The sequence below is a fragment of the Coniosporium apollinis genome, assembly GCF_000281105.1.
Source record: "Coniosporium apollinis CBS 100218 chromosome Unknown supercont1.38, whole genome shotgun sequence".
In the NCBI taxonomy this organism is placed as follows: Eukaryota; Fungi; Ascomycota; class Dothideomycetes; genus Coniosporium; species Coniosporium apollinis.
In genome coordinates, this window is record NW_006913300.1 from 188,268 (window position 1) to 211,912 (window position 23,645).

The 23,645-nt window shown below is 56.2% G+C and overlaps 8 protein-coding genes across 8 annotated transcripts; 3 read left to right on the top strand and 5 right to left on the bottom strand.

The window, feature by feature from the left end:
- Nucleotides 1-552: 552 nt before the first annotated feature.
- W97_07414 (uncharacterized protein) lies at nt 553-1,639 on the top strand (the record flags this gene model as incomplete). The annotated part of the gene is made up of 2 exons (XM_007785044.1): nt 553-666; nt 851-1,639. 2 exons carry the CDS (start codon nt 553-555, stop codon nt 1,637-1,639), a joined length of 903 nt encoding a protein of 300 aa, XP_007783234.1.
- Nucleotides 1,640-1,987: 348 nt separating this feature from the next.
- W97_07415 (allantoinase) lies at nt 1,988-3,729 on the bottom strand (the record flags this gene model as incomplete). The annotated part of the gene is made up of 3 exons (XM_007785045.1): nt 1,988-2,206; nt 2,318-3,136; nt 3,193-3,729. The coding sequence occupies 3 exons, from the start codon at nt 3,727-3,729 to the stop codon at nt 1,988-1,990; spliced, it is 1,575 nt and encodes a 524-aa protein (XP_007783235.1).
- Nucleotides 3,730-6,984: 3,255 nt separating this feature from the next.
- Nucleotides 6,985-8,625, top strand: W97_07416 (uncharacterized protein; the record flags this gene model as incomplete). The annotated part of the gene is made up of 3 exons (XM_007785046.1): nt 6,985-7,250; nt 7,299-7,496; nt 7,548-8,625. The coding sequence occupies 3 exons, from the start codon at nt 6,985-6,987 to the stop codon at nt 8,623-8,625; spliced, it is 1,542 nt and encodes a 513-aa protein (XP_007783236.1).
- Nucleotides 8,626-9,039: 414 nt separating this feature from the next.
- Nucleotides 9,040-10,653, bottom strand: W97_07417 (uncharacterized protein; the record flags this gene model as incomplete). The annotated part of the gene is made up of 7 exons (XM_007785047.1): nt 9,040-9,249; nt 9,313-9,451; nt 9,511-10,008; nt 10,077-10,181; nt 10,235-10,365; nt 10,423-10,497; nt 10,549-10,653. 7 exons carry the CDS (start codon nt 10,651-10,653, stop codon nt 9,040-9,042), a joined length of 1,263 nt encoding a protein of 420 aa, XP_007783237.1.
- Nucleotides 10,654-11,337: 684 nt separating this feature from the next.
- On the bottom strand, nt 11,338-12,219 carry W97_07418 (uncharacterized protein; the record flags this gene model as incomplete). Its single annotated transcript, XM_007785048.1, has 1 exon — nt 11,338-12,219. One exon carries the CDS (start codon nt 12,217-12,219, stop codon nt 11,338-11,340), a length of 882 nt encoding a protein of 293 aa, XP_007783238.1.
- Nucleotides 12,220-14,748: 2,529 nt separating this feature from the next.
- W97_07419 (hexokinase) lies at nt 14,749-16,571 on the top strand (the record flags this gene model as incomplete). Its single annotated transcript, XM_007785049.1, has 5 exons — nt 14,749-14,788; nt 14,838-14,986; nt 15,037-15,444; nt 15,604-16,052; nt 16,109-16,571. The coding sequence occupies 5 exons, from the start codon at nt 14,749-14,751 to the stop codon at nt 16,569-16,571; spliced, it is 1,509 nt and encodes a 502-aa protein (XP_007783239.1).
- A 256-nt stretch (nt 16,572-16,827) lies between these two features.
- Nucleotides 16,828-19,735, bottom strand: W97_07420 (uncharacterized protein; the record flags this gene model as incomplete). Its single annotated transcript, XM_007785050.1, has 2 exons — nt 16,828-19,270; nt 19,377-19,735. 2 exons carry the CDS (start codon nt 19,733-19,735, stop codon nt 16,828-16,830), a joined length of 2,802 nt encoding a protein of 933 aa, XP_007783240.1.
- Nucleotides 19,736-21,750: 2,015 nt separating this feature from the next.
- W97_07421 (uncharacterized protein) lies at nt 21,751-23,274 on the bottom strand (the record flags this gene model as incomplete). Its single annotated transcript, XM_007785051.1, has 4 exons — nt 21,751-22,415; nt 22,517-22,622; nt 22,687-22,961; nt 23,052-23,274. 4 exons carry the CDS (start codon nt 23,272-23,274, stop codon nt 21,751-21,753), a joined length of 1,269 nt encoding a protein of 422 aa, XP_007783241.1.
- Between the last annotated feature and the right edge of the window lie 371 nt (nt 23,275-23,645).

Here is a 23,645-nt window from a genome sequence, read left to right on the forward strand (position 1 = left end):
CAACATTGTTGCAAGGAGAATATGCACGGTGGCGTATGGATTAGCATGGATTGTTGTCGCGGCTGGGACGTTAGCAAGGGATTGCTTGAGTGCCGTTGTTGCACGTTTAGTAGCTCATACGTTGTCGGGATATCCACATACCCTCTTACGACAAATCATATGATCGGGTTCTTTTATGCGCCGTAAATAAATGTGTTGGCAGCAATTGCAGTCATCAAGGGGGTTTCTGTCATCCTACACAATTGACAAGGGGTCTTTTTAGGTAGGGGAAACTTCGGCCAAACCTGCGGCAAGCTCAAACCTCCGAAATGTGCCCCAGGCGCAGCAGCTAAAGAATGTGTAATTGAACAAGCACAACAGCGCCCAACGACTTCCTCTATCCCACCAGATACGCCCCGGTCGTGCTGCCACGTAGACAGCAGACTTGTGGAAGTCAGCCACCACGACCCTCCGATCCGGGACCGCAGAGAACTTGACCCCTTCCGAGGAGCTCATAGAGACAACCATTGTATACCAGGCGTCGCACGCTGGTGCCGCAGCAGCTCCCGCACAATGGCATCCGTCACGTCTCGGACGCTGAACGGCGTGGTCGTGTCCGCGGGGAAGATGCAAAAGACGGTCAAAGTGCGCATCGCGGCGCAGGAATGGAACAAGCACATCCGCAAGGTACATCTTCAGTTCGCGCCATCCCCATCCCCATCCCCTTCCCCTCCCATCTTCTCCTCCTTCCCAGCCCACTCCCTCCCACTATCCCACCTCCCATCCTCCCAAGCCATCGTGCTTGACGCCGCCCCCCTCCCCCCGACCACGGCCCCGTTCCAACCCGCTAACAAAAACCCCCCACAAACAGCACCTCCCAGCCCCCTACACGGTGCTAGTGTCCGACCCCTCGTCCTCCGTCCGCGAAGGCGACATCATCGCCCTCGCCTCAGGCTGGCGCGCCTCCAAAACAGTCCGACACGTCGTAACCTCCATCATCGCGCCCTTCGGGCCTCCGCTCTCGGCCCGGCCCGCCTTGCCCACCGAGGCCGAGCGCATGGCCGCGCGCACCGCGAAGCGCGTCGAGAAGGATGTGCGGCAGGCTGCTAGGGGCAGGCTGGCCGTGCTCGCGCGGATCGCGGAGGCGAGGCGGGGGTTAGGGAAGGGGAGTGGCGGCGTGGGAAGGGGGGCCGAAGGGGCGGTGGGTGAGATTGGGGAGAAGGGAGACGGGGCGGTGGAAGAGGGAAGGGTGAAGAGGGATCGGCGGAGGGAGAGGGTCGCGGCTGCGGCGGAGGTGCTGGGCCTTGAGTTCGAGGAGGCGATGGTGGAGCCGGAGACGGCGAAGACGCTGCTGAGTAGGGCGGCGGCGCAGATTTGGTGGAAGGCGCGCATGGAGAAGCAGTTTGCGACACGGGAGAAGGGGAGCGTGAGAGCTGCGTTCGAGGGGGCGGTCCAGCTGGAGAGCGTGGAGGAGGTGGAGCTTGGGGAGGTGCCGGAGGGTGGGCTGCCTGATGGTGGGCATCCTATCGGGAACAGTGGGGATAGGGCGAGGAAGAACGCGAACAAGGCTGTGAGGATGGAGGAGAAGGCGGTGGAGAACGAGAGGCAGGCTGAGGAGGTGGAGGAGCGGTTGGGGAAAGAGCCTGAGAAGAGGTCGTAGAAGTCTGTACAATGAGCTGACTTCAGCTCGGACTGTATCATCCTGTACATATAGGCTCAGAAATCCGGAAACATAAGAGTTCTTCAGGACGCAGAAGCCTGTTTGCATTTTTTTTTATAGCTATGTTGGCCTGTGGGTAGCGACATTTACTCCGTTGGAACAGAGGTCATGATTCCCGTCATGCTCAGATGTCTACAAGAGCTTCTCGGTACACAAACGTTCAAACCGAAGTCTACACGAGCAATACATCCCGCGAACGCCGCCATCTATGTCAGATGTATCCCGTTGTCCCAAGCGCAGCCCAAAACTCCCGTTTATGCCATGGTCGTTGAAAACCGCTGCGATGAGTTACGCTGCCAAGGCGAACTCTATATCCTTGCGGCCCTTCGCCGTCGCTGTTCTCGGCTCCAGCAGCAGCTGGCCGCGTGGACCCGCCTTCTCCGCAAATCCGTGCTCCCTCGTAAAGACACGCTTGCCGCGCAGCCACGTCTCGACGACGGCGCCCCTGAGCGTCTTGTTCTCGTACGGTGAGCACTTATTGCGGAAGAGCATGGTGCTGTGCTCGACCTGTGATTGTTGTGGTCAGTTGCTATATCCACGAACAAGCCTGGCCTCCTTCTCCATCCTTGCGGGGTCACGGAGAGGCATTTCAGAGAGAGAAGCGACGGGGGCACTCACCACGAACTCCCTCTCATCATCGAAGACCGCCACATCTCCATCGAAGCCCACCGCCAGATCTCCCTTCCGGTGCTCCAGCCCAACCTGCTTCGCTGTGTTCCTACAGCACCACTTCACCACATCCTCAACAGACGGGTCGCCCCTCCTACACGCCTCCGTCCACAAGATACTCAGGCCCAGCCCCACCGAACTAATCCCGCCCCATGCGGCAAAAAAGTCCCCGCCCTCACCATCCACATTCGCCGGATCCGTCTCGCCCGCCAGCCTCGGCGGCAGCATCTTCAAATCCGGTGTGCAAGGCGAGTGATCCGAGACGATGGTCTTAATGACACTGTCATCCTCACGGGTCAGCTCGTCCCAAAGGCCGTCCTGGTTCGACTGCGTGCGGATAGGCGGGCAGCACTTATGGCGCGTGTCACCGTCCTTGACCGCCTCGGCCGCGAGACTGAGGTAGTGGAAGCATGTTTCCGCTGTGATCTTGACGCCGCGGGCGCGTGCTTCGCGGAGCAGCGGGATCGCTTCGATGGCCGAGAGATGCACGATGTGGAGCGGGAGGTTGGGCGCTAGGTGCGCGAGGGAGAGGATCTCGGCGATGGCGTAGGTTTCGAAGGAGGCGGGGCGCGAGTCGAGGAAGGTTTTGTAGGCTGTTAGGGGGCCGGAGGGGTGGAGTGGTGGGAGGGATTTCTGGACGTCGTCGCCGACGGAGTCGGTGATGGGTGGGATCATCTCAGCGTGGAACATTAGGGTTGTTGGGCTGTCGGCCAGCTCGGTGAGGGCTTTGGAGATGTCAATGGCGGAGACCGCTGGGAATTCCTCGACCTGGCCAACTTTGTTAACTGGTGGGTGGGTGAGCATGTACGAGATGGGAGGCATACGCCGCTGTCGATCAAGAATCCCTTGAAACCGCGCACGCCTTCTTGAACAAGTGGTCTGAGCTCGTGGGCATTACCAGGGATTATGCCACCATAGAAGCCGACATCAACCCAGCATTGACCTTGCGCCGCCGAGACTTTCTCTTTCAGACCCGCGACAGTGGTAGTCGGTGGGATGGCATTGAGTGGCATGTCTACGACGGTTGTGACGCCGCCAAAGGCAGCCGCTCGTGTACCGGTCCAGAAGCCCTCCCATTCTGTCCGACCCGGCTCGTTGAGATGCACGTGGGCATCCACGAGACCCGGAAGTAGTATCTTTGGCGAGTGGTCGACAAATGGCGTCCCGGGAGGGAAGTCTGATTTAGACAGGACGGAGTGGAAGATGGATATGATCTTGCCGGTCTGAGTGTTGATTACGATGGTGGCTGATGTTAACCGGCCAGACACGACTGCACGTGACGAAGCGAGGACTGTGATAGGGTAGGCATGGATATACGGATGCGAGGAAGGTGGAGGCGTTCCAGTCGCATGAGGAGCCATCGCGGGACGTGCTGTTGGGTTTCGAGGAGGGCTAAGGACTTGGAAGGTCAGTGCCGTATGGAGCCATACTGCTGCGTCTGAAGCCAGCGATCATGCAGCATGCCACAATTCGAAGTACAATGCAGATATCTTGGACGACTCGGAACTCTTCCTAGTCTTCCTCTGAGTGCTCGCTCGTAGGACACTGAGCATAGTCAAGTCACCCATAGTGAGGTAGTGAGTAGGGAATGAGGGATTAGAGGAATTGCATTCTGGAAGTACTTGAAAATTATGCTCACTTTGGCGGTGAAGTGTCTAACGGATTTCTAGAGAAGATTGAAGCTAAGAAACATGGATTTGACAGCTGCGGGAGTGGTTGGATATATGGTTCAGCTCGGAAACAACCGGTAGGGTCCGTTTGAAGCACGAGATAAGCACGAGCGGAAGCGGATAGATAAGAGCAGAGTACCACAGCGAGTACAGAAGATCAGAGCAGTCTCAATTTGAAAGCTTAAAGCTTCTCCTTAGAGGGTTGGAAGGTAGAACAAAGAACGCTTTCAATCAAGAACCGGACGGGGAAAACCTGGGGTACAGCCATCTCTTATCAGACCCCATCCAGGCGGTGATATCGCCCCAGTTGAGAACTGTGGGGCCCCAGAGATGCATCCTTGGGCCTTCGAAGGGCTCTGTCAATGCTCCGTCGCTGCGCTCGAACATGGTAGCGGCGGCTGGACCATTCGTGCTAGCGTCTCTTACTCGATAGAAATCGGAACATCTGGCCAGCATAGAAGGCTATCGCCGGTTGCACGTATTTGTGGGGTGATGGCTGTAATCGCTCACGTCAAATCCCGGGGGGGTGTGGTGGTGAACCAGAGCGTTGTCGTCGCCAAGAACAGAAGTTACTGATAAGGCGGAGCCATCGGGGCCACTCGGCGTTTCCGGTTAGGCGGCGCCAAGCCAGTTGTTGAGGTTCAACCTCCAGAAATCAGCCGTTCAACGTCACCCGAATGAGCACATCTTGCTTGACACCACTGGCAATTGTAACGTCTTCTGGACGGAGGCGTTTCTTTTGTCATGCCGGTCCATGAGCGCATACATTTTTCCGCCTCGTCGTCAGGAAGGCGCAGTGTTCCCTGCGCCGACTACGGCACTCCCGGCGGGTGCTAGTATCTTGATTACTCGATAAACACTCGATGCCATCGAGTAAGAGAAATGCCCGTCAACTCCCAACGGACAAGTCTCCTCGGAAACTACCGGTCAACGTGGGAAATCCTTCAGGAAGCCGATCGCCCATCAGTGACGCTTCGTTCTTGCAATTATGGGTTCCAGTCCGTACGGTTGCTCCTCGACATGGTCGCGTTTGCAATTTTCCCGTACGGATGCTCTTCAAGGTCGACGTCCTTGGCGCTCTTCTCTTAAGTCGTCTTGCCGCTGCTCAGAGTTTGAGCTCAGGATTGCCTGCAGCGCTTTCGCCCGGACCGAGCCCATTGTGATCGAGTAAAGGAAACTCTTATTGGTGGTCTGGTGCCAGAACAGTGACGCCGCACGCTCTCCGCCACAACAGACCTGCAAGACGCAGAGCTTTTGCATTCGCTACGATCGAGTAACAGAAACCTAAGACCGGTTAACTGTCAGTGTGATCCATCGGGCTACAGGCCTATCTAGGAGCTGAAGCCCCTCGTCAGATGAGCCAACCCTGCAGTCAGTCTCTGCTTCTGCATATCTTAGTTAGGATTGGAGTGCTCCTCTCTATTGACTCGCCCATAATGACGCGTTCGAAAGAAATGGCGAGCTCCGATAGATCCAGCGGCGGCCTCCTCCACTGTAAACTCACCAACCACTTCCTTGTCCCCAAGGCGTAATGCAACGGTATCAATGTCATTTGGTCTCAGAGGCAATACAGCGACTCTTGAGTTCACAGCAACGCGGATGGGCATAGAATGGAAAGCCACTTAATCACACAACCGGATCGGACCGAGCGGACACGGACTACACCCAGACTTATTGCGGAGAGTCTCGAACGCAATGAGCGTAAGGCGTCAGCTGGCTCTGTTGCCTTTTATTCCTTTGGCACCTGCCGGCTCAGACCCCTTGAACGTCTCGCAAATGCTCTTCGCTTCGTCCCTGATGGTTTCGCGATCACGAGTGCGTCTTTGGCTGAACCAAAAGCTCGCGTCAAGCTGCGGAGCTCACTCCAACCAACAACACAGTGGGTGCATGTGCTGTACTTGCAGTCAATGGCCCGGATTCCATTTTAGGACGTGAGGAAGTGGTCAGCGGAATCCTTGGTGAAGCGCATCAACGCCGATGATAGTCAGACTTGTCTTTTGGGACTCTAGCCGTGCTCGGTCTGGCTTCGCGGACGACATTCTACGTGCCGGGCACAGCTATCATCGAAGTGATTGCTCGTCAAGCTAAACTACCAGCTTACAAATCGAACCGGATGGCTTTGATAGCACGCACCTAGCCGTCGACGGGACACCTCTAGGTGAAAGTTTCCTAGTTTCTTATTCCATTCTGTCTTTGGCCGGCGTTAGCTTTTCTGTAGTTTCAGCGGAAGCTCTTCAAGCCTAGCGCCTCCAGACTTAGGAGTAGCTTGTGGTTGTTATTGACAGCTGACCGATTCTCAGCTGATCCTCAAAGCTCTGAAGGGACTGCAGGTACAAGGACATGGATCCATGGCCTGTCTTGGGCCAGTTGGTCTGGGTGGAGGTGGATGCTTGGAGAGCTCTACTATCCCATCAAGACAGTTGGCTTACAGATCTAACTGCGGCACACAGAGTATTCGTTCCTTGACCGGACCTAAGGGTTGTGCTTGTGTCCTAGCACTAAAGATATCATGAGCTTCGATTGCATAGCGTATTGCCCGTCATCACCGCCGCGACCAAGGCGTTTTTCAAAACGGTCTCCGTTCTAATGGGATACACCAGAATAGCATGAGAGTCTGGCAGGTCCGACGACAGTCCGTGGCCTATGCCACTACCATTGTTCTTCTTCCGTAGCGTTTTCGTAACGATTGATAAACCTGCATTGTTGAATAGCTGTATGAACCGACAAAATTTCCCTCAGAGCGCGTGACTGTTAGCAAATCGGCAAAGCCGATGATGAAGGCGGTCAGCCTGGCCGGCAGAATGGTCAATTAAGACGCGAGCCGACGCGTCGCACGCGAAGCCGTCGCAGCAGTAACATCCTCCCCTCCACACGACCCCACGATTCTGAACTGTCAAATACAGCTTATATCCTCGTACTGTGAGACGATTGAAGACCTGAGACGCAATGCCGCACTCAACCTCCCCCGAGCTATCGCTGCAGGAAGACAGTATACTCCCGGATGCTCCAGCGCGACCGCTCGAAGATGGCTTAGACAACACATCCGAAGAAGAATCGAGCGCTGGCACGCAAACAATGGATGATAGTATTACTGATCCTGCCTCCAAAGCGAATGCCAATCTCGAGGATATGTTCGAAGATGACGATGAGGACGACGACTTCTCGTCAAGCGCACCTCAAGCTTCATCCGAGGCTGCTTCGCAGGACACAATGTAGGTGAGACTCTAAGAATTCCTGCTTCGTTACTGACTGTCTTGCAGAAAACCAGCGCCAAATACCAGTTCCTCAGATCCCGAAGTCATGAAAGCATTCTACCAACGCCTATTCCCCTTCCGCTACCTGTTCCAATGGCTGAACCACTCACCCTCGCCGACCAACGACTTCGGCCACCGCGAGTTCGCCTTCACTCTCCGCAACGACGCCTACCTCCGTTACCAATCCTTCCCCACCGCAGACCTGTCAGCGCTCCTATCTCCACCCTCCCACATTCCCCGCTAACACTCCCCCAGCCTCCGAAAACAATGCATCCAGCTCAACCCCTCCCGCTTCGAAATCGGCCCCGTCTACTCCACCAACCCACGCGAGCGCAAGGCCCTCCGCCGCGCCACCGCCTTCCGGCCCATCTCCAAAGAACTCGTCTTCGACATCGACATGACCGACTACGACGAAATCCGCACCTGCTGCACGGGCGCCAACATCTGCAGCCGGTGCTGGACCTTCATCACCATGGCAATCAAAGTCATCGACGCCGCGCTGCGCGACGACTTCGGCTTCCGGCACATCTTGTGGGTGTATTCAGGCCGACGAGGCGCGCACGCCTGGGTGTGCGACCGGCGGGCCCGCGACATGGACGACGCGAAACGGCGCGCCGTTGCGGGATATCTCGAGCTGCTGAAGGGCGGCGACAAGAGCGGGAAGAGAGTCAACGCCAAGCGGCCCCTGCATCCGCACCTAGAGCGCAGCTTGAACCTCCTCCGTGACCATTTCCAGGCCGACATCCTGTGCAAGCAGGATCCGTGGGCGAGCCCGGAGAAAGCGGCGCGCCTGCTCGAGCTGCTGCCGGACAAGGAGCTGAACAAGTCGCTGCAGAAGAAGTGGGATTCGGCGCCGCTGCGGCCGTCGAGCCAGAAGTGGGCGGATATCGACGCGCTGGCTGCGACGGGCGCGTCGGGGAGTCTGGACACCAAGGCGCTGAGGGACGCGAAGCAGGATATTGTGCTGGAGTATACGTATCCGAGACTCGATGCTGAGGTGTCGAAGAAGCTGAATCATTTGCTCAAGTCGCCGTTTTGTGTACACCCGGCTACGGGGAGGGTGTGCGTGCCGATTGATACAAGGAGAGTTGAGGAGTTTGATCCATTAGGTGTGCCGACGGCCACGGAGTTACTCGCGCAGATTGACGAGTGGGCTCGAACGCATGATGACGGTGGAGAAGGAGAAGAAGAGAAGAAGAAGGTCCAGGATTGGGAGAAGACGAGCTTGAAGCCGTATGTGGAGTTCTTCAGGACGTTTGTCGGGGGTTTGTTAAAAGATGAGAAAGGGGCAGTCAAGCGAGAAAGGCAGGAGAGCGAATCGATGGAGTTTTGAGAAGCTTTGGGACGGCGCGTCAGGAGTATTATGGTATTGTCTGGTCCACGTCGGCGTGCCACTCATGGGACACTGTAGGAATGGTATGTGTTTGGCACCGTCATGAAGGTCCGATGGCATACACCGAGGAAGATCGGCGTACCATAAAGCACGTTGCCCTCTGTTCCGGATTGTTATGGCACCAAGACAATTTCTGAATCAACGCAATGTCGATCCGCACAATCTGCCTGTCCGCTGCACGAGAAGTCTACCGCAAACAAAGGGACACCAGTTGCGACGGTCAGCACCTTTTCGGAAACCACCATTATCGCCACCATATGCCAAGCTCTACAGGAACTTCCAAGCCCGACGCCCATCTCCTTATGCAGTCCAAGCCATGCAGCCTACGCAAGACGACGCCGCTCAACTCCAGACCTAGTACTTCGGACTAAACCGCAGCATCTTCATCTGATCCACGGGATTCGCCTTGATGCCAAAGAGCTCGTATATCCATTTCAAGATGACAGCGAAGGATTCAGGCTCGCCCATGTGCTTGATGCCCGGGACGAAGCGGACCTCTTTGGGTGCGCCGTGCTGGACGGCGAGGTAGTAGTCGTCGATGGGGAAAATTTCGTCGAGGGTGCCCTGCGTTGGGGTGTTAGCTGCTGGATTTTGAGAGGGAGCAGACGGGGCAGGGGAATTCCTCACGTTGACGAGGAGCAAGCGCGCACAACGCGGCTTGTCTAGCGTGCCGTCCTTGAGGAGCGAGAATTTATCAGAGCCCTCTTGTTTGAACTTCTCGACGTCAAGGCCGTAGCCGTACTTGTAGGCTAGGGTGTCCGCGAGACTGGCAATCTACGTCAGCAATCCAGCCCCAAGCGTTGCGGTCCACAGCGTGCGGCTTACTCAAACGGGTATTCGAGATGGTTGACCTCGTCCAACCACGCCCGGTCAAACATATGATGGCAGCCACCCCCCAACGCCACAACCCCCGCCAGGCGGTCCGGATGCGTGTGCGCGAGCCTAATAGCGTAAAAGCCGCCGGTCGAGAACGCCCACACGCAGACCTTCCTGTTATCAATCCCCTCCTGCATGTCTATCCAGTCCAGCATGCTCGACCACAGCCGATCAGGACTAGTAGGATCGTCGATCTTGGCCGGCGAGTCGCCCGTGCCAGGGATCTCGACAACGACGGTCCCGACGCCTTTCTGTCGCCAGCCTTCCATCCAGACGGCCAGCTCGGTGCGGTAGCCATCCAGGCCGGCGATGATGAAGACGAGCGGGACGGGGCTCTCCTTGGAGGCGCCGGCGGGGAGGAGGTGGTAGATGGGGATCTCGCCGCCTTCGCCTTCGATGCCGTGTTTGTGGGGGACCATGACTTCTTTGACTGGATGCTCGCGCAGACTGTTGGAGCCGCGACGTTCTTTAGCAAGGGGCCCCCCGCAGGTCGTACTCTGCGGAGCGAGACGCACCTGAAGCCCTTCAACGCAGCCTCCTTGCCCTTCGTCCACGCGTACCGCTGCTTCTCGGATCGCGGCGCGGGGAAGCGCGAGATGCGGTAGACGGCAGAGGCTCGTCTGGTAGTCGTCAGCACAACCGCTCCAGCGGCTGCTACACAGGACAGCCGCACAGATAGTACTCCGACGCCTTCTCCTTCTCGCCGTTCCGCTCCGCCTCCGCAGCTATGCCGACGAGCTTCTCGGCCTGTGGGAAAAAGGTCTGCGCGTACTCGTCCCAGTCGTACGGCTCGCGCATGTCTTTCTACGCTTTTGTCAGCCTCCCATGTAGGCGTGGGCGTGCGCCGCTGCGGTAGCCTACCTTGACCATCTCCTCGACTACGGGCTCGAAATCCTTCGCGGTGCCGAACATGAAGGGATAGACGCCCATCTCCGCCTTACGTGCAAGTCAGCAGTGGTCTCGTGATTGCTGAATATATGAGCCTACGGGCTTCTTCCACTTCGTCTCCCACAGCGCCTTGAACGACTCATGGTGGGGAGCTGTCTGCTTGATGGCGTCCTGGATGAAGTACTGGCCGTTTGGCGCCGCCATGATGGATGCTTGAGGTTGGAGGAAGGACTACTGCCACGAAGAGGTCTTGAGACGCAATTGCAGGCCATGGTGGTGCTGACGTCCATGTATATAAATACACAGCTGCAGGTGCTTTGCTGACCCCTACTGCCGCTGATTCGGCGCCGGTACCTTGCGCTTCCTTACCGCGGCCCGCAGTGGGGACGAAAATCGGGGTTGGGTAAGCTCCGAGCGACGAGTGCCGCGAGGGGAGCCGGGCCCAGTTGGCTCAGGTAATCGTGCTTGACATGGGAGACGTTCGGTAGAGCTGCCAGCCTGTTCTGTAGGGAAACTTGTGTTAAAGGAATCCTGCAATCGCTAAATATCTCGCGCACGTGGATATCTTGGAGTCTGCGCGTGTCCAGATCTACATAAGAACATGGCGTCATGCGGAGACGGGAGCGGAAGAGGCTGAAGGGGGCCCGCGCACGTGCTCACGTGGCCGGGCTTCCCGGGTTTTCCTTGCGCGCATGAAATGGCATGCAGAACATCCCATTTCATTCATTCTAGCGGAACGTTAATGCAGCATTGAAGGTCTGTTGTTGCCAATGGCAAAAACATCTCTGAATCATTTAACAGACTATCTCGTGAGGGAGACGCTGGATGTTCTACACTCGTGAAGCCTGCTCAAACTGCTGAGCGATTCCCACTATGCTACATGACGCCTCATAGATCTAGTGCAAAGGGCTCATCCATAGACAAACCCGAGGTGCTCTGTGACAGAGTATGGACAAACTCATCCTCACTGTCTTCACCTTGATCATCGTCCTGCAGCCCCTCGTCGTTGCCGTATCCGTCGTTGGTGTATCTAGAACGACCTACCCGCTTCAGGAGATAGCTGCTGTTCTTCCACTCGTCTTTGTTATCGAAGTTGATGAGGATGTCTTCGGCCTCGCCGTATTCAACATCTTTGGACAGCCAGAGACTCTTGAGGAACGGAGCCCTGTCTTGAATAAGATCTGCATGCGTAAGATCCATTGCCTCCTCGAAAGGAGGGTCTGCCTCCACATTCCCCAGCCAGACTTGCTCCAGCAGATCCCACTCGATCGGCGGCGCGCTGAAGTCCTTCTTCCGGTAGGCCTTGTCGAGCAGGAGAGGATTCGGTCCCTTCTGGCCGACCCAATGGAACTTCAGCACCCTTAATCGTTCCCTAAAACTTCTCAACCAGCTGTGGAGCACCTTGATGAAGATCCTTCTTTGTGAACTCGAGATGTAGGAGAAAGGGTTCAGCACCTGCACCTCAATCGTGTTGACGCGCGTCCAGATCGCTCCAGCCATCCAGCTCGCCTCGCCAAAAGCCGTGCCGCCCGCCCATCGACAGTGCAAGATCCCGAAGGCGTGGATGGGCTCCAGTCGGAGGGTGTGCAATGACACGAGAAGAGACTGCTCGATCGCTATACGGATAGACACAAGCGTGGCTTCGATTTGCTTGAAACCGGGCCAGCCAGAGTCGCCTGGAGACGAGATTGAAATGGTGTTAATGCTCTTGAGGACCCTGAAGATAGTGCTCCAGTCAGACGATTGAGCTGCAAAACGCGAGGTTGGCATCGTTGTGGGCATTGAGGAGGGTGTCTCAAACACCGCCTAAGTATGTTAGCTAACCTTGTTAATTTTATGGGTAGTACTTGTAAGTCGGGGTATCCAACTCATTCTCCAGCAAAGCAACTGTGTTGAAAGGTAGAAAAGTTCGAGCCCGGAAGTCAACTTACGCTCAGAACGGTGGCTTGGGGGTTCCGCTGCGAAAGCAGGGTCAACGGCCGTGATGTGTCGCTGAGAGTATGTGCCCTAGATCGACGCATATGGGAGGGTGAATGATCCTGGAATGGGACCGTGAGGTCCTCATCAAAGACGTGACCGGGTGCGATTGAAGTCGGTAGATTCTGCTGCAGGCGAATGACCAGTTGTTCACAATACCGTCCTACGACCTCGAAAGCTTGCAATGACTGGCGACGGCTCGAGCCGTATCTTGGGAAGACGAACAAAGTCTGGAACATCTTGCTCAAGCAAGTAGGGTTCCGTTGAGTCCATTGGTAGCAAACTTTTGAAGCTGCTCGCAGAGCCGTGAGATCAGCTCCAGTCAAATTCTCTAGAATCCATCTTGATGGTAGGTTTGCGTCGAAGTCCGCAGCGTGTTCCGCGCGATGCCAGTCCACTTCTTGTGGTAAGCGATTGAGAAACATCTCTAGTGGTGACAACCGTCGACGCCGCGAAGGCTTGCGAGCATGCATCTGCAGCCGCTGCTTGAACGTCGCCATGTTGTGCTTGACTTCTTAGCCAATCCTGATTTGGTTTGGCAAGTTCGGAAGATCGATCGAGAGGCGGACGCTGTGGATTGGTAGAAGAAGATGGTGCAGCACGTTTTTCTGATGGCCTTGAGCACGCCTTATGCGGCAAGAAAACATAGTGAATGAGCACTGCATGACGGCCATCGTGACTTGTCCCGGAGCTTTGCACCGCTCCGGAGGCGTGAAATGAGTCAAAGTGACCAGTAAGTCGGCTGTTTCCGGATCCGTCACTTGCTCCGGCAGCTTTACGTCCATAACCAGTCCCGACACCGAGACGCTGGCGGTGGGAGAGGTTGAATGTGAACAAGGAAGCACTGAAGGGACCAATCTAGTCGCCATGGGGCTGGCGACAGCCTGTGTCTTTGACCACCCCACATCAAGCACAAGGTGGTCAGACATGCAGATGCCGGCCGCGAAACCTGAGAACTCAAGAACCTCGCCTGTCTACACTTCAACTACTCCACGCGGATAAGAATACATAGAAGCTTCTGTGGAAAAGGAGTACCTTGCGAGTTACTCAGGTTAGAAGGAAGGCTGCGATGATTGATGGAGGAGCTTCACGGGGAATGTCGTCCGTAGAATCGGGAGAATAGAGGCTCACCAAAAGCCCGACGGACAAAAGACGTGAAGAAGACGTAGGGACAGTTTGGAGGTCGAACAATGTGCATACCACGCGCTGCTGGTGGCTGCGAGCCCAAAGTGGCAAGAAGCTTTCGGTCTATGTCAACGGTCTGGCGGTTGAAAGAGACAAGCTGCGCCGCGTCTGCACATAAGTTTCCATCACATCAGCAGATACTGGCGCTGCAGCTAGCTACCGTCAAAGACGAGTCCACGAGAGAGCTTTGAACAGCCTGCTCCTGCCGCTGGCGCGAACCGACAGTTTCTTCAGTAGCTTACCTCGCCTTTGGTCATGATTAATTCTGTGCTGCAAGCATGGAAAGCGCAAGTGCCTGCTGGACTTTGGTTTCATCATCACGGCCGTATCACAGCCAGACCAGCCCTAGACTATCCCAGTTTTACTCTTCCTTCATGAGCACCAGCACGCCCAAGGTGGTTCGGAGGCAGGAGGTTGACGCGAGGTCGGAGAGTTTGATTGACAGCAGCTGTCATTCCCAGCATCACGGCCCGGGCATCTTCTGTTCGAGCCGCCGGAACCGATGGAGAATTGTAACGAAAGATCGGGAGTCCCCTTGGCCCGTGCGCAAGCATCATTGCATGGGGAAAGAGCCGGCGGGGTTGGAGGGGCATGTTTGGCCTCAACGCAAATGCCCATGATAAACCTCTATCACCTCCATCTCTACACCAATTGCTTGTATACAGCATTCGAATACCTCAACGTGCAATCTTCTTGCAGCTCTTAGCTCTCGCCATCCCTAGAGTCCCTCGGGTGGCAGAGGGACCGAATTGAACCTTGTTTATCTGTGGTGGGGTTGCTTTCTTACCGTTACCACATGCTCTTCATAAGCCAGATATGTCGGATGTGACAGCCGTCAGCCATAGATACCTGTGGACAAATCTTTTCAGCGACTATATAGCTTGTCATTCCACCCCTCTCCCCATTTCTACCTCACCTTGATCGGATTTCTTGACTGTTGCATCAACTGAACGTCACGAAAGCGACGTCGTATATGCATGCAAAGCTAATATCCCACAGCAAGTCCACGCACTCGAACTTTGACAATCAACCTGCGAAACGAGATACAGGAGCAACCGAAGCGACCCCCTTTCACTCCACATCCGGCCACTTGCTCTGGCCTCTACTTCACCACCAGATCGCGCATAAATCGTCAAGATGGTTGGCCTAGGACCCAGAAAGCCACCCTCCCGAAAGGGTAAGCATAACTGGCCATCAAGCGCTTCACGGACTAAGAATGGCACCAGGTTCCATGGCCGACGTGCCAAAGGACCTCGTGGAGCAGATCAAGCGGCTCGAGGAGCTCTTCACAGTGCCGACAGAGAAGCTCAAGGAGATTACGACTCACTTCATGGGTGAGCTCGAGAAGGGTCTTCAGAAAGAGGGCAGTACCGTCGTAGGTCTTCAACCCAGCAAGTACCGCAAGAGCTTGTTGACACGACTCAGCCGATGAACCCGACCTGGTGCATGGGCTTCCCCACCGGTTACGAGACCGGCACCTACCTCGCGCTTGACATGGGCGGCACCAACCTGCGTGTCTGCGAGATCAATCTCCCGGAAGAGAAGGGCGAGTTCGACATTATACAATCGAAATACCGCATGCCAGAGGAGCTCAAGACGGCGACTGCTGATGAGCTGTGGGGCTACATTGCAGACTGTCTTCAGCAGTTCGTCGAGTACCACCATGAGGGCGAGGAGCTGGAAGAGATGCCTCTCGGCTTCACTTTTTCGTACCCGGCCACCCAGGACTACGTCGACCATGGAGTACTGCAACGGTGGACAAAAGGCTTCGACATTGACGGCGTCGAGGGCCACGACGTCGTTCCGCCATTCATGGCAGCACTGGAAGAACGGGTGAGTTACTCTCGGGAGACGAGCAGGCTCGCCTCACGCAGTGGACTCTTGAGGATCAAAAGGATTATTCTGGCGCTTCCTAGGAACTGCTGAACCGACTTGTTCCAGCATCGCAATCTCTTGATCAAGTAGGACCGCATACTGATACCTCTTTCTCAGGGCGTCCCGATCGTGCTGGCAGCTCTCGTCAACGACACAACCGGTACACTCATTGCCTCCGCGTACACCGACACCAACGTCAAGATCGGCTGCATCTTCGGCACGGGCTGCAATGCCGCCTACATGGAGGAGTGCGGCAAGATCCCGAAGCTGGCACACATGAACCTGCCCCCCGACCTCCCGATGGCCATCAACTGCGAGTGGGGCGCCTTTGACAACGAGCACAAAGTCCTCCCACGCACGCCATACGACGTGATCATCGACAAAGAGTCCCCGCGTCCCGGTCAGCAAGCCTTCGAGAAGATGATCGCAGGCCTTTACCTAGGCGAGATCTTCCGCCTCGTCCTGCTCGACCTGCACGACACAGGCCACATCTTCGAGGGTCAGGACATGAGCAAGCTGAAGAAGCCGTACAGCCTCGACTCATCCTTCCTCTCCGCCATCGAAGAGTAAGCCGCGTCCCTTCCCGTCCAGCCGCCGGCGCCACACTAACCATCCCCCACAGAGACCCCTTCGAGAACCTGCAAGAAACAGCCGACATGTTCCAAAACAAGCTCTCCATCGTCCCCACCCGCCCGGAATGCGAGCTCACGCGCCGGCTCAGCGAGCTAATCGGGACGCGCGCCGCCCGCCTCTCCTCCTGCGGCGTGGCCGCCATCTGCAAGCATAAGGGCTGGGACTCGTCCCACGTCGGCGCCGACGGCTCCGTCTTCAACAAGTACCCGCACTTCAAGGCCCGCGGCGCCCAGGCCCTGCGCGAGATCCTCGACTGGCCCAAGCCCAAGCGCGGCCAGCCCGATCCGATTGAGATCTTGCCGGCGGAGGATGGGTCGGGGGTGGGGGCGGCGCTGATTGCGGCGTTGACGCTTAAGAGGGTCGAGCAGGGGAATCATGCGGGGATCAGACATCCGGAAAACTTGATGAAGTGTGTTCATAAGGCTAAGGGGGCGGCGAAGCCGTCAGAGTGAGCGCTTGCGTTGAAAGTGTTTCTTCGCCCTTCGCCGCTCTTGTGTTCATCTGGCAGACGTTTGTATGTTGTAGACGAGAAAGACTGCCGATACATTTTGCTGTACCTGACAGGGAGTCGGTCGTTTTGGTGGTATATATATGAACAAACGCCCACTCGCAGTCCTGAAAACCGTTCGCCCCCACGGCTCTGTTAGCCTGCCCAAGCGCCACAACGCCTTCAAGATGCCCTCACCACAGCTACGAGCAGAGCTGCTACTACTCCAGCCTCTGTACCACCATCTTCAAAATCTCCTCCCTCCCCTTCCCCGCATTCTTCGGATCCTTCGCGACAGCCTGCCAAACCTCGCCATGTCTCGGCTCCGCAAGTACACACTTAGCAACAACCTCCTCCCTCTTCTCATCCGTGCCATGCTGCAGCAAAAACTTGTAGTACCACGCCCACGTATCGCCCAGATCCGCGTCCAGCAGTATCGCCTTCTCGAACCAACTCATCGCCTTCTCGAGCCTGCGCTCGCCCCAGAAGATGCGCGCGATGGTGACGAAGAGGTAGGCGTCGTTCTCCACCCTCTTGATGGCTTCCAGCGCGCGCGGCTTCCGGTGCGTGCGCGCCTCGAGATGCATGATCTTCTCGCTGTACAGCAGGCCGCTGGTCGGGAGCTCCTGGAGCGCCTGCGCCATGAGGTTGTTCGCCGCTTGGAGGTTCCCTGCCCGCCGCTCCAGCCGCACGCGCTCGGTTAGAATCTCGGCGTTCTTGGGCACCTGTAATCGCGCGCGGTCGAGGATGCTGCGCGCCTTGACCGTCACGCCGGCTTTCTCTTCCAGGCGTGCTGCGAGCAGGTATAGCGGGACTGACTTCGGGCAGGCGCGGATGCCGGCGGCGTAGGCCTCGCGCGCGGCGGGGAGCTTGTTCAGCGACTCGTAGATCTGGCCTTTTTGCATATGGAGCTTCGCATTGTGCGGGTAGAGCTCGAGGCCGCGGGTCACGAGGTCAAGCGCGGCGTCGATGTTACCCTGCTGCCGCTCGAACGCCACGAACTTGACGTAGACGCGGTCGGTGCCCGCTTTTTCGAGCGCGGCGGTCAGCAGCTGGCGCGCTCGGTCGATCTGTCCGTTGTCGGCTTCCATCTGCACGGCGAAGAGCCAGATGTTTTCGCTCGAACTCATGTCGAAGGCGCGCTTGAGGACGCGGCGCGCTTCGTCGGTTTGGCCCGCTTGCCATTTGGATTTGGCGAGGTCCATCCAGAAGTCTTCGTGTGGGCAGGCTTCTACGGCTTTTTCGAGCAGTTGCCATAGTGCTTCTCGGGTGCCGTGGTTGCGCTCGAGATCGATTGCGGCTCGCCATACGGATTTTTTGTTGTAGAATAGGCGCAGCGCGTAGGCGTAGATTGCTCGTGCTGTCTCGTACTTCCCTCGAGCTATGCTATCCTTTGCGTCGTCCATCCAGATGTCCTTACGATCATCGTCCTCGTCGAGGCCCCAGCCGAGTGTCTCCCTGATGATGGCTCCACACGTGATGACGGCGCCTTCTTCTTCGCACTTCTCGGCCTGTGCGATCCACTCCTCTCGCTTCAACATAGCTGACTCCCTGGCAAGGGTCTTGACACCGCGCTCCATGACTTTGTACACCATGGCTGTATTCCCGAGCGCCTCTTCCAGTCTAGATGCAGCCACCCAAATCAGATGAGAATCCCCTTGACCCCCCACGGCTTTTCGGGCCTTGTTGAGGACAGCTCTCGCGTTCTCTGGCGTCTCCAGTCTTGCTAGCGCAAGCCAAAGTTCTGTAGCAAGGGGAATGACCTCGGTTGCTTTCGCCAGTAGCAGGCGAGCATCGGCAGGATCCTCCTCTAGGTTGACCGCCTCGCGCCATAGTTGGACTGATTGCGGTATGTGATCAAGCGCTTGTCTGAGAACACGCTTCTTCGCCCTTGTATCCGTTTCGAGGTTCATCGCCGTCGTCCAAAGTCTGGTGCTTCTTGGTAGTGCCTTGATCGCGTTGGCTGCAATGACCTTGGCATTGTGATTGTCGTTAAGTCTGATATTCTCGAGCCAGCAATCTTCACTTGTAGGGCACCGAGCACATCCTTCCGCAATGATCTGCCTCGCCTTGACAATTTTGCCAGCGAATTCCTCCAGCCTGGCCAGCGCGATCCACGCTGGACCATGCTTCGGGTTGCTCCTTGCCACCGACTCGAGCAGCTCGCGGGCCCGGTTGATGTCGCCAACAGGCACCTCGCCAGCTTTCAGCTCCGATTTCGACAGGCTGGTGAGATAGCCTTTCGGATCGATGTTTGTAGCAGTACCGGCGACTGAGTCCATGCCTGGTGCTTGTGCTGCTTGATCGAGCCGCACTTGAAGCACCTTGTCCTTCGCCGCCTGTAAATGCGCGAAGTTCGTCATGTTGCCATCCGCATTGTCTGCGCTTGTACCGGCGCCATCTGGACCATCCGCGGATATGCTAGTATCGAACTGTGTTGCATCCCTCGCCCCCGCAATGACGCTGTCCGGCACAGCGTAGAACCTCTTCCTCAGCTCTTGCTTCGCCCTCCGGTTCTTGCCCGTCAAATCGCCCACCTCCGGTATGTTCGCCCAGTCTTCGTCGGTGACACTGCCGAGGGCTCGTTTTAGGTCGGCAAATTGCTGCTGGATCTTCGGGTTGTTACGCTCGTATTCTTCCCGTTCTTTCTGCTCGCGTGCTTCCCTATACGGCGCGAAAGGTTTCATGTTGGCAATCTGTCCAGCAAAACCAATAAACCCAATAACTTTCGCTAAGGGGATAAGTTGGGGAGATTTGGGGTGAGACTAACCTTCGTGCTTTGCGCCGCCTGTCCATCCGCTCGTCTACATCCTGGTATATCCTATCCGCCTCGTCGTCGTCGCGGTCGTATGTGCCGTTCGCGAAGAGCCCGACTTCGTTCTCGGGGTCTTGGAAGCGCTCATCATCGTCGTCGTCGTCCTTCTTGCCCGTTGCTCCATATGCTGTGGGCGGTGCTTGACCTAGCTGCGCTGCGCGCTTCGCGAGTGCTTCCTTGATCTGCTCTTCGCTGGGGCCTTCTCGCGCGGGACCGAGATCTGATCGTGTGGTGAATCCAGTGGCGCCTCTACCGAGACCGGCGACGTAGTTCTCGGGCGCTGGCTGGCTCAGGAAGTCCTTGCGGCCTGTCATGCTGGCCGTTCGTGGTGGTGAGGTTGCAGGTCGAATGCTCGAATGCTCGGATGCGGCTCCATAAAAGTTGCGGAGTCAGGCCAACTTGCTTACGTAATTTTCAGGCATCGAAACCGGTCGAATCTCTAGTCGGCTTTGAGAAGGGAACAAAAGTAGCACAGAGGTAAACTGCTTGGAATTTATTGAACGCTGTACTACGAGGAACAAGAGTAGTGAGCCGTCTCAGAATCGTTCGTCAAGTCTATGGAAGCCATGGTGCATCCCTTCATCGCCATGGCACCGAATGACTGACCTCCTGGGCGGCGTTCCTCGCTGTACTTTCGTGTGAGCGTGGGTATCCCATAAGCCTGCTTTACGCTTTCGGTTGCTCAATCAGTGACACTGCTTCCTAAAGCAGTGCTGTTAGATGACCTCTGTACACATGGGGTAATCCAGGCTTCACCTCTCAGCATAACACTACTTAGCATAAATGCCCAAGTGGTGCGGTTTGGTAGAATAAGGTAATGTATCCTTCCTTTGATTCAAAATCTGCTTCTTTGTCACTATATCTCGTTACTCTTCCCCAGTGTCTTAATGACTCTGAGTCTTCCATCAGGTTCACAGTCCAAGGGGTTGGGTGACCCACTCAAGACTCACTTTACAAAGCTTTCCTGACACAACTGCCGTGATTGATTTTTGAAGTCTTTGTAGTGTTTCCTTCCGAGTCCGCATGGCTGGGTTGTTCCTTCCTCACAGACAGAATCCTGTGCACTGTCACTTCCTGATACGGGGCCGTTGCTGATGGAGTAGCATTCACTATATTTCTGGTGGTTGCCGATGCTTCGGGCCGGCATTGCGTCTTTTCAAGCTGTGTCACTTCGCCTCGCTCATGTCAAAGCACTGTGCGGCTTACCGTCATACTTTGCTTTTGTCTACCATTCGCACTATGTCTGCTGCTAGTTACGGAGTTGAGCCATCAGAGTGGTAGTCATACATCACCCTTTTGTGATGCTGAGTGCGTTAGAGCACCCTTTCGCTTTACTATAAGTAGAGGTCCAGTTGTCTTGCTCCTTGCTATTCTAACCATTGATTCCACAACATCGACAACATTTCACAAACTTATCGGCCACCCCCATAGCTACCAGCTTCTGCGACACCGACACAACACTTTCACAGTACAGAGTTGCACCTATCAGCGACATGTCTTGGAAGGACTGGCAGATCTGGGTGCAGGACATTTGCGAGTGGAATGTGACTGGCGACGTTAGGGAAATCATAGGGATAATGGATCAGGAATCAAACCGACAATGGCGACAACAATTGGAGCCAGCAGACAGGACAGATGCTGGAGCCAGAGAGAAAGTGAGGCAGCAGGTGATCCTGTCGGGTTGGGTCCCGGAGAACTACGACTAAGCCAACCGCACTCTCTCGATCTGGATCCCAAGATACTCTGCTGCGGTAGGCTTCTCGGCTTTTGATCACCATATGCTCGGTAGCTTGATGGTCAAGCGACGAGAGGTTTTCCATGAGATTTTCTTTCTTACCATACATAGCTTAGAGTCTGTCATTCTCAGGACTCTCTCTTTCATATCTCCGACTTAGCAGGGACTAAGCGATTCACATAACACTCCTACTCTCCTACCTATCCTACATTATTGCGGTAACAATTTAGCTGTTGACCTTGAACAAGATTTCCGAATAGAATACTCTTACTACCTCCAGCCGTCTTCAGCCGTGAAATATAGAAGCCTTGATGCTATTCCATTGCCCCTGACCGTTTGGGTATCTGTGAAAGACCTTTCATTCAAAACGCCCGCTGATGCCAGGAGACTTCCCACCTAATGCTCATCCTTCTGATTGAAAAATCCAGAGAGCCAGTTCATCCCAACGCGCCGACCAATGCAGCAAAACCGTTATGAATCCCTCGACGTCCGCCCCTTACAGACGACAAAACACTTCCGACCGTTTTACCCAAAGCATACATAAGGAGGGGGAGAAGACGTACAGTCCTCATTGGAGAGTCTCGGTCACGCAACTCAGGGCGCCAGACAATCATCCAGCACCGAGCACAGGGCGTCTCGATCGTTGACCGCACCGCCCTGCCAACCCCAGTCGTTCTCGTCGATGTCCATCTCATCGCTGTGGCCTCCACCATTAACTACGCGCCTGCTCATGCCCTTCATGGCGCGAGGCCGCCCCGCATTATCTGCCGGCGTATCGTCCCAGTCATCCACGTCTGCGTCGACATACCCATCGCTCACAATTTTTCCAGAAATGAGCGGAACCTGACCAAGGAAGCTATCCCCCAGCTCCAGCGCAAGCCTCAAATCATTAACATTAAGCGGCGCCCTCCTCGCATTCGCCTCGATCTCCACGGGCAAGAAGCCCCCAGCGTTCCTCACGACCTCGCCCTTGAGCCACGAATTCTCTTCCCGCTCGAGCTGCCGCTTGTACGCCGCCGTCTTGATATACCGCTCCCCGTTGCTCCGCACCCGGCCGAAGAAGTTGGCTAGCGCTTCTTTGATGTAGGTTTCCGCCGCGATGGCTACGAACTCGGCGCAGCCGGCTGCGGCGCCGCTAGGGAGGCCTTCTTCGTAGGATATGGGTAGCATGCGCGCGCTGATGGATTCGGCGGAGGGGAATTCGAGGGTTTCGGAGAAGAGGGGTTGGGCGTAGCGCTTGCGGATCTCGAGATCCCAGTCTGTGACAGCACGAGTTAGACTGGAACGTGTACGCACAAGGCAAGGCAAGCGTAGAGATAGCTAGTTGGGATTTGGGAGTCAAAGAAGTGGGGCAAGGTACTGGTCTTGTTCAGCCCTCCAGCAGAGGTCGGTCCTAAGTCCGGGAGCTTGATCTGCCGCGCCATATGAAACTCTTGCATAGTCTGCGTAAACTGGTCGAACGGGTCCTGCAAGGCTCCACCGTTAGCGATCTCTTCTGCGCGCACTGCACCTTCAGCCGGAAGAGCTCACATCTGGTATACCCTTCAGCCTGTGCCTATCTCTTGCCGGTAGCTGCATGACCTCCGTCTTGAGTCTCTGCTCCGCGGCATCTCCCGACACCGGCTTGGGCACCGCTGTGGGCTTGTCGTTGGCGGACACCCAGCTGGCGACGCCGGGCTCGGGAGCGTCGCGGAAGGCATTGCTGTAGATGGCGCATATAAATTGATTGTGAAGGCGTTCTCGTGAAGCATCGGTGCGTATGAAATGGTCTATGCGCCTGGAGAGCTCTTCTTGGTTTAGTTGTCCTGGAGTGAGAAGGCGCACGTTAGCGGTCAGGTTTGCGCCGGGACGATGAACGGTATGGTTTGAGGGCTGGGAGCTGGGCGCGCGCATACCTAGTATGAACAGGCTTGTTGCTTCTTTGTATATCCCCCAGTTGTCCCCAATTGCAGATTTCAGCGCCGTGTACAATGGTTCGAGATCTATCCGCGGGGCGCTGGATGCGACGGGCTTTGCAGCTTTCTGGGAGACCGCAGCATTTGTCGGGAGCGCTTTCGAAGGGAGGGTCGGTGTTGGGGTGGCTTGTGAGATGGATTCTGAGGGCCTGATCGTGGCCATGACGCCGAAAGGTGGGTAGTGGTAGGCCCGGCGCGCAGGTTGCAGTGCGCGGAGGAGGTTTGAGAGTGCCCACCCACCGCCGCCGTGCGCAGCTCCAAGCCAGTTGCCGTCTCCTGTTAAGGGTGGAGGTGTGTGAAGATGCTATTCTTCCATACCTGGTTGTGATTCCAATTCACTACTTCTGCGTTGCGGTACATCATCCGCGGTGCCAAGAGGTGAGGTTGGTGGAGAGTCCGCTTTTTGTGTCGCGAAAGACAACGGGGTACAAAATGTAAATCCAAGGTTATGGAGGCACTAGCGCAGTTTTACAACCGTTGAACGTGGTGTCTATTGTTTACCTTCATCGAAGCTTATGCTTTTGCGTTCATTGA